The 10,070-nt window shown below is 37.3% G+C and overlaps 1 protein-coding gene across 1 annotated transcript; it reads left to right on the top strand.

Moving 5' to 3' along the window:
* Positions 1–9,919, top strand: LOC108374908 (SWI5-dependent HO expression protein 3-like). The gene is made up of 6 exons (XM_017630953.1): positions 1–949; positions 7,789–8,018; positions 8,318–8,706; positions 8,824–8,986; positions 9,347–9,573; positions 9,691–9,919. Exons 1-6 carry the CDS (start codon positions 1–3, stop codon positions 9,917–9,919), a joined length of 2,187 nt encoding a protein of 728 aa, XP_017486442.1.
* The last annotated feature ends 151 nt before the right edge of the window (positions 9,920–10,070 follow it).

Raw genomic sequence — 10,070 nt, 5'->3', positions numbered from 1 at the left:
ATGATCGACTTGACGCGCTATGATAAAATTTTAAATCGTCTAAGCTATGAAACCTCTAGGATGAACGAGACCAACGCTATCACTGACGTCATCACCTATCAGTTGGAGAAAACTCAAACTCAACTCGACGAGCTGAAGGGCCCTAAGCCTAAAAGACCCAAGCGTTCAATCAATTGGATTGTGCCAGCCTGGAAGTGGATTGCTGGCACACCTGACGCCTTAGACTGGGATGAAGTCCTGCGGAGCCAAGACGCATCAGTAACCAATAACAACCTTCAATATAAGGTAAACTCTGAAATATTCAAGAAAACTCAAGAGCTATTACAGGCTGTTAATGGAATCGCGACTGCCACGAATCCCATTTTGGGACGCAACAACCTGGCTAAAGCTTCACAGGAAATAGAGCACAAGGTAGCGACCCTTAACGACGACGTTAACGAGTTGATTCAAGCATGTCAAATGGCCAAAGCAGGAGTTGTCAACAGTAACCTATTAAATAAAGAGGAAATAAATCAACTAATAAGCGAAATCGAAGTCCTTCCGTACAGCAACGTCATCGAAGCCATCGAATATAGTGAGCCATCAATCTACACCAACGGCACTCTTCTACTATACGTCCTGTCGATGCCAAAAGTGGTGCAAACATGGTTCAACCATTTAATCACACGATCAATTTTGAAGGATGGTCATCGAGTCGACTTGAAGTACAAAACAATCCTAATGAACAAACAACAGACGTATGGTATTAAGGATAGCTGTCTACACCTCGCCACCGCTATGGTTTGCAAACAGGGGTCACTAGATTTACTGCCTGAAGAAGAGTACTTACCACGTCTACTCAAGGGTGGCCAAACAAGTTGTCGCTACATAACCTGCATGGAAACAACGGTTGAAGTACTCAAGGAAGATACAATATTCCTGGAGAACTTCAACAGCAGCGTATGGTCAGGTAAAATATCTAAACACCTGTCTGGTTCCTATATTCTACAGCTGGAGAACGAGACGATAACGATCAACAATCAAACCTACTGGAGTACAAGCAGCTCAGGTGTGCAAGTGCTTCCATCCGTGTTGTCTACAATAACGAATAAACGTCTGGCAGTGAACCTCGATCTCGTCCATGAAATGACGTCTGGAAACATACGACTTTTGGGTTACCTGAAGGACAAAACTAGCTGGTTTGCGACGTCTGAAGGTCTAGGACTTATTTTGCTAATGATCCTAATTTTGCTGATTTGGAGAAAATTGACGACAGGAGCCAAACTTCCTGAGCTGAATTTGTCCATACTGCAACAGAGTTCTCGAAACCGACTTAAGAAGGACGCCTCCCAAAACGTTGATTTGCGGGACGCAAATCTTTAGAGGGGGAAGAGTTAACACGCACCAGTCGCATTTGTTGCGACGCTCCCACGGTTGGCCGTTACACGTGCCGCAGTGTCAGCACATTTTAATTTCACCATATAGTGTAACGGGAGACATTGCCACCTGCATTCCATAATGCACCCGTGGGAAGTCAAGGCCAAATCCAGTCTCAGAAAATGGGTTGTAAACATGTTACGCAACCATTGCGTCGCTGCTAGAGAACGAAGGTGGGAAGCAAGCAACGGCCACAACGTGCAATCAGTCGAGTTCGGGACGGGTTATCATACAGTACGATTAGTGTTAGACTTAGTCGTAAGAAGTTAAGTGTTAATAAAACCTAAGTGAATTCTTAACCAGTTTGTGTTTCCTTTTGGGCGGCTGGCCCAATTAATTTTTTTGACTTATACGGACTGAACGTCCGTAACTTATTATATTTTGTGTGTTGGTGTTGGTTGATTTTATATTATATATATTTTTTTTAAGTAATCAATCACTTTTTTACTTTTGTCAAATAATTTGGTAGCTCGACTTCAAAAGAAACTGCCAAAAGCAAAGTTTATGTCAAATGGGAGCAATGGCGGCTAAGAAGAAGTGAAACTACCTTTAAATATTTGTATCATGATTGCTAACTTTATTTCGAACGTTTTTTCTTTTGTTTTGATAAATTATAAAAATTAAATTGAGCATAAACCGAAAGCAAAGCCAACTAAAAGTAAAAGAATCAACATTGAAATGCGTCAAAATTAGAAAAAGGGAGCACGAATTTCGATGTGAAGCAAAACTCTCTGGGAAGAAATACCTGTAATAATTGTACCATGCATCAAGGCACATAAATCCATGTACAAGCCAGAATGACGTTGCTCTCATGAGTACCAAACCTTTAAACTTCAACTTGTTTTCCTTTTATTTCCTATATTTCGTTACGCTTTCAATATCATATCGTTGTTTTATTTTGAATGTTCGTTAATAACAAATTTTAATTAATATTTGAATTTTTGTAGTGTTGTGCGGTTTATACTTAGTATATGTGTTAAAAATGCAACACCTGAAGCGTTGTTTTTATGTGGTGTTAAATTTAAAGCAGGTACAACTAATTTTTTTAACGTGCCTCAATGTCCTTCGCGTAAGGAGCGTTGCGAAAGCAGCTATGAGGCAGAGCTGCAGCGAAATGCCTTGCTCTGCGTGAAACATTTTAAAGGAGCAGATTTCACAAATACACCGGGAGGTACAGGAAAGGCACGTTTGACTATGTGACCCTGTTCCTATGACCCTTATGCCGAAAAGTCCTTCCAATAACACTGCAACTCACAAATCAAAATCAGAAAACAACATACATGTTAACAAATTTTATCTAAACTTCAAATTTACTCAAGAACGTCAACCAGTGAAATGTAATTTTTTATTTTTCCTTACACACGCTCATTTTTATTTTTACTCTCCCGAAAGCTTTGACTTTGGTAGGTTTGACGTCAAATTGGCATGGCATGGTACAATAATTACAGCCATTGTCTTCCCAGAGAGCGCATATTCTGACCTGCCTTATTTGAAAAATATCATTGTTGCCCACACTAAACGGTTTACTGTAAGGGAAAAGGGATATTTCTGTACACCATACATGTCCACGTGTTTTTTTGAACAAACCTTCTTGCATAGAACTTATTTAATTTGCAAATTCCTTTTGTTAAGAAAAATTATATAAAATAAATTGAGCGAAAACCAAAAGCAAAGCCAACTAAATGTAAAAGAATCAACATTGAATGCGTCAAAATTAAAATAAGGGAGCACGAATTTCGATGTGAAGCAAAACTCTCTGGGAAGACAATACCTGTAATAATTGTACTGGGTGGCGCCGAATGAGCTATATGGTTTCAATTCTTTATAACAGTTTTTTTTTTACTCTATGCCAACGGGATCGACGCCTGGAAATGACCTGCCAGCAGCGTCGCCGAATGCTTTTGCTAAAAAATCGTCATTTTACCTTGAAAAAATCGTAATTTCGGCCAAAAACCCTAAAATTTTTGGTTATAATACTGGGTGGCGCCGAATGAGCTATATGGTTTGAATTCTTTTTAACAGTTTTCTTTGGGGATATTGGAAAGAAAGAGTGTACGTTAACAAACCAAGAACCATTCTCCGACTCCAAACCAACATTCGAAATGAAATCATGGCCATTACACCCGAAATTCTGCGAAGTTATGGAAAATATGCTAAAAAGAGCACGTATGTGCGAAGCAGAAAATGGACATCACTTACAGGATATCATTTTTCAAAGCTAATTGCGAAAAATTCCCCAATAATATACTGTATTTAAAAAAAAAATTATAATAACCGCATAAATAAAAGTTATAAACCATTTAAACCATATAGCTCATTCGGCGCCACCATGCATGCTATGGTACGAAAATTTTAAGGTAAAACCACTGAGAGACAACCTGAATATTTTTAAAATTGGCTAGCATAACAAAATTTTTTTCAAAATTTCAATCTCACACACATGTACATTCTCACTTTCAGTCTCGACCCACTAGAACTTGAATGGAGATCTCCCATGAGCAGAGTACGAAAATAAACTGTACAAAACAATTCCCATTTGCTCATCGATCATCATATCATTTGTGGTTCTATACAATTTTGTACATACGTCAGAAACAAATTGTAAGATTCACTGTCATTTTCCCCAACGAGAAACGGTTGCTTTTCGTTTGCGACAATTGTACCATAGGGTACGTTTTATAGGTATGCAAACGTTTCAATTACGTAAAAAATAGTTTTTTCTGTAAATTTTCATATCCAATTCAATTAAAAAACAGTTTTATTTTTTATATTCATTGCAGCCACTCGTTTTGTATTTAGTTATTGCATATGTGTACATACATACATAAATTTTTCTCTGCACGATTCATTTCGTTAGTTGTTTCGACTGTAACTACTAAGCTACTGTAGTGTACTATCGCCAAAGTGAACTCAGCCGTTTTGTTTTCGTATTGTACCGAACTGTTGAAGTTATAAACGAAACGAAATAGTAACGTACAATATAGTTTATTTAGTTTTGATCTGATTTTGGAGCAATTCGAGAGATTTGTAGACTTTTTACTCCTTTATTACTTGTTTAGGAGTCAATAGGGACATCTCCTAAGCGAGCAATTAAATAATGCTCCCTGAGACATGATTTGGGAGCAATAAGCGAGATTTGTCGATTTTGCACTCCTGTATAACTCACTTAGGAGTATAATGCGAGATCTCCCAAGTGACTAACAAAAGTATCCTCCCGGAGACATGATTTCGGAGGTATAAGCGAGATTTGTTGGTTTTGTACTCCGTTATTACTCGCTTAGGAGCAAAAATCGATGTCTCCTAAGCGAGCAATCCAGGAGTATTCTTTTTGATTGATAGGATAGCTATACGCACCTTCTTCAAAATAATTTTGTGTTTTTGGAAAATGTAGTATGAAGAAAGCAACACAGATAACTGATGTGTACATTCATACTTACATATGTATTATTGAAAAATGAAAACCAGGAAACAATCAAATAAATTGGAGAGCCAATCTTTAGAGCCGCTGGTATGTATGATAGCATTTGTTTAAACTTATAAATGATTGTATTATTTATTTCAAAATATATTTCAGATTGCGGGGCCAGCAAGTACGGCGTCTAAGTTCTAGCGTTGCAATCTTGCCCCGTATAGAAATTTTACTGGGCACAGCCGGAAATTTTTGAAGGCGTGAAACGTTTGGTCCACTCCCAGGTGAATACAAGTTAAATAACTTTTCCAGGAAAGCATTCTCGCCACACTTATCTTGTGGATTATATAAAAGTATGTAATGGCATCGCTAACAATACGGCAGCACTATTCAGCGCTGTCGTAATGTTGGTAGCCCTGATGGAACATACGTTCCACAGGTACATAACCCGAGTGAAAAAACGAATGAAGAGCCATTCCGATATAGACATTAATTTGGTAAGGTTGTATCACGCAACGAAAAACGGAAATAAAATATAATTAAATTTAACTTAAAGAAATTGAAGTCGTTTTTGCAAGTTTTACAAGCGAAAGTAGTTGCACGAGTGTAAATTAACTCAATTGAATTTATATAACGCTGACCCACAGCTAACAGCCACGAGGCTACTGATTTTCGCCAGAGGAGGCGATTTACGTGAAACAACAGCAGCAGCGGCCGCAACTAACTAAGGCTTCATCCGGGGAGTAAGGTACACTCGAGCACCAGGAATACCCTTTCCTTGTACGTAAAGACTCCGCCGACACCAGTAGCGGATTTCTGGCCCAGACATAAGAGGCGTTAGGGGCATATAGTGTTGGTAACAGGTGCTAAGGGTAAAACGGCACGAAATGGCGACCGTGACAGGACACATATGCACCAAAATGAAAGCAATTTTTTGGCACCCTGGACGGCAGGCGTGACTAATAACAATTGTCTCGTGCGTCTCAGTGCTGAAGTAGGTGCACAAAGTTTTATTGCTGTAGGCAATAACGGGGTGCTGTACAACGTTGCCCGTATAGCGGCACACGCAAAGCCGCGCTGCCTTTTCGTCCCGTGCATTTTTGTGCATAACGGGGAGCCCTGCCACCACCAACGACAGCAGTACCTAATAACGCGCATAACGCCGCACGTAACGGTGCGTAAAACGGCACGCTGTAGCGTTACCAACTGCGTGGGATACAGCGTGGGATACACCAACAACAGCAGCAGCGGCACCACACACCGATACACGTTTATATAACGGCGACTGACGCCAGATAAAAACGGTACAGCGCCGTTATAAACCGCCACATATACGAAACCACGCCACTCACGTAACGGTGAACACACCAAAATACAGTCGTGCATTAACCAAAGAGCACACGATTTCACCCGCTAGTCAACGCAAACCACAAAGACCACAAGACACATGATAGGACAACAACCAACAACGACAACATTTGAGACAGCGGCGTGGGATACCAACGACAGAATTTCGAGTACAGTCCAGCAAGGAGTAAGGCTGAATATTTTAAGTTTATATATTTGAACACTTATATACATTTTTCTTAAATATGTAATCACTTTCATACATTTTCACTTTTTGACATTAGTATGCACACTAGTGCAGTTTCGAAAATTTAAAACAAAAAAAAAGTGCAAAAAAATTGTTATTTTGCTAAAACGTAACAAAAAAAGGGAAACTTGAATTTCTGGGAAAGTAAACGAGCTATTGAATAACCCTCTTCTCATAAAATATATTTTGAATACCTTTGTAGTAGTTTGTAAGTGATTCAATCAATTTTTCGTCTTAAACCATTTTTCAAATTAACATAGGTGACGTGGGGGATTCTTTGAATTCTTTTTTAATCCTTGCGCATACTGATTCATACTGTTTATACATTCAAATAATAAATGATTCATACTTTTCATACATTCTGATTATTAGATTTAACTGCCGTTTTGATCCATTTAAATGATTCATACTTTTCATACATTCTGATTAATAGCTTTAAGTGACGTCTTGATCCATTTAAATGATTCATACTTTTCATACATTCTGATTATTACATTTAAGTGACGTTTTGATCCATTTAAATGATTCATACTTTTCATACATTTTCGTAATTAGATCTAAGTGACGTTTTGATCCATTTAGCAACCTGCTTAGCTAAGTATCATACATAGTACTTTTTACTAGTGATTTTCTATTTCCAATATTTATAAATTACAAAAATTTTCGACTATAGAACATTTTGAATATTAATTCGGCATAATTGCCTAAAGTTTTCCACTTATCAACCCATTTAATAAATATATACATATTACTATTTTTTTAAATATTTCAATTTTAGCTATAAGTCTCGCGGACCAGACCGCAATTTCACTTTTCCAATATTATTGCATATTATTTTAAATGATTTTTTAACTAATTAAATACAAATTTTTGCACTCAGTAGTTAAAACTACGAGGATAATATAACCAAATTCCATTTAAAAGCCACAAATGCTGTAAAAATTCGGAGTACATAAATTCACAAAAGATTTTGCCATATACTTGTGTACTGGTGGAAAAACTGCTTTTCTTAAAATCAAACGATAAATATTTAAATAAAATAACAAAATTTAAATCAAATTAAATTCTTTTCTATTGCATGTGGATTTGCATGATAAAAACCCCACTCCTGTTGCATGGCTATACCCCCTCTTTGCATGCCGATTTTCAGCCGATGACCTACTGAGAAAAAAATAAGTAATTTCTACAATGAGTGATAGCTTGTTGCGTAATCCACTTCTTTGAGATTAGCCGGTTATGAGCGAATTCGACAAACAATTTAAAGCATATAAAGCAGATTTTGATAAAATTACTAAGCGCATTTTACAAAATAGACCGTTGTCTACGAATGCGAAAAAATTAAACGAATACAAATACTCGCTCATTACAGCTTACAATAATATTTTACTGCTAGTTATTGGCAATAGTTCGGCTCATACCCGTGATCTCAAGGAAGTGCAGGGTAAATTAGCCCGCTGCAAGGAACAGTTAGCAAAGTGCTTTATTAAACTGAATTGTCGTGTTAGAATTCCACCTGATAGCTTATCGCTAATTTGCCAATCAGACCTAGCTGACTCTGAGTCAAAAGAAGAGTTTATTGACGCCAAGTCAGAAGCTTCGGTACAATTCAGTCTTAAAAGAAGTACTTCACTTCCATCATTTAAAGATCTGCTAACTGTATCCGACGAGCCGTCAACATCTACCAGTTCACCAAATATTTCTACATTTTTTCAAGAATTTCTAGACATGCTACCACTGAACAGAAAAAATCCTTTATTAGTCTTTGTGCCTCAATAATTAGGGAAAATTACAACGGCGATCCGCTAGCACTTATATCGTTTATCGATACAATTAATTTAATTGAAGATTTTGCAGACGAAAATTTAAATACAACTTTTATATCATTTTTGAAATCGAAGCTCGAAGGCAAAGCACGTGAAGCAATTCCAACCGAAGTTAACTCTGTTAGACAAATAAAAGATGCGTTGAGAAACAGAATAAAACCAGACAACTCGAAAGTTGTAGCTGGGAAAATTGCATCTTTACATGTCACAAATAACAATTATACGGAATTTGCTAAGCGTGTCGAGGAGCTTTCGGATGCATTAGAGCGTTCTGTGATCATTCAAGGCATGACACAATCTAAGGCCCATGAAATGGCAGTCGAGCAAACAGTTAACGTTTGTAGACTTAATACTCGGTCGGATTTGGTCAAATCAATTTTATCGTCAACTACCTTCAGTGATTCAAAAGACGTAGTGGCAAAAATGATAGTCGAACAAAATAATCAAGTGAAAGAGCGTCAAGTGTTAGCGTTTCGATCCCGAGTAAATAGGCCAAATATTTTTAGAGGTAGCTTCAGAGGTCACAATTTTAATAGGTACAAGAATAACAATTTCAGACAAAACAACTCTAACTTCAATAGGTACAATAATAACGCTAATAACAGTAGGTACAGCAATAACGGTTCAAGGCATAACGGCAACCATTTCAACAATAATAGTAATCGGTCATCAAACAATAACAATCGAAACAGTAACAGCAACAATAATAGTAGTAGACGTCTAAATTCACGCAATAATGCTAATGTGCGCGCTTTAAACGCCCACGCCCCTCAGAAGCGAACACTGAGGGCGGAAGAATTGGACAATTAGATGATTCTTTGTCGACAAAGGACATTTATTGCTTAAATTTGAATTACTCTGACTTTATCGAATTGAAAATTAACGGGTCAAATAAATTTTGTACGTTTTTATTCGACACGCAAGCCGACATTTCTCTAATAAAAAACTCTAGCATTGATAAACATTTCCCTATAAATACAAACGATATAATTAACATTACCGCTGTCACTTCTAATACTGTTTCTACTTTAGGTACGATTACCGTAAACTTGACTTTTACTGATTTTTACATTAAACATACTTTACATNACGGAATTTGCTAAGCGTGTCGAGGAGCTTTCGGATGCATTAGAGCGTTCTGTGATCATTCAAGGCATGACACAATCTAAGGCCCATGAAATGGCAGTCGAGCAAACAGTTAACGTTTGTAGACTTAATACTCGGTCGGATTTGGTCAAATCAATTTTATCGTCAACTACCTTCAGTGATTCAAAAGACGTAGTGGCAAAAATGATAGTCGAACAAAATAATCAAGTGAAAGAGCGTCAAGTGTTAGCGTTTCGATCCCGAGTAAATAGGCCAAATATTTTTAGAGGTAGCTTCAGAGGTCACAATTTTAATAGGTACAAGAATAACAATTTCAGACAAAACAACTCTAACTTCAATAGGTACAATAATAACGCTAATAACAGTAGGTACAGCAATAACGGTTCAAGGCATAACGGCAACCATTTCAACAATAATAGTAATCGGTCATCAAACAATAACAATCGAAACAGTAACAGCAACAATAATAGTAGTAGACGTCTAAATTCACGCAATAATGCTAATGTGCGCGCTTTAAACGCCCACGCCCCTCAGAAGCGAACACTGAGGGCGGAAGAATTGGACAATTAGATGATTCTTTGTCGACAAAGGACATTTATTGCTTAAATTTGAATTACTCTGACTTTATCGAATTGAAAATTAACGGGTCAAATAAATTTTGTACGTTTTTATTCGACACGCAAGCCGACATTTCTCTAATAAAAAACTCTAGCATTGATAA

This window comes from Rhagoletis zephyria, unplaced genomic scaffold (genome assembly GCF_001687245.7).
Source record: "Rhagoletis zephyria isolate East Lansing unplaced genomic scaffold, Rhagoletis_zephyria_1.1 Rzeph_scaffold_08262, whole genome shotgun sequence".
NCBI classification, from domain to species: domain Eukaryota; kingdom Metazoa; phylum Arthropoda; class Insecta; order Diptera; family Tephritidae; genus Rhagoletis; species Rhagoletis zephyria.
The sequence above is the reverse complement of the archived record's forward strand: the minus strand, read 5'-3'. Positions and strand labels throughout refer to the sequence as shown.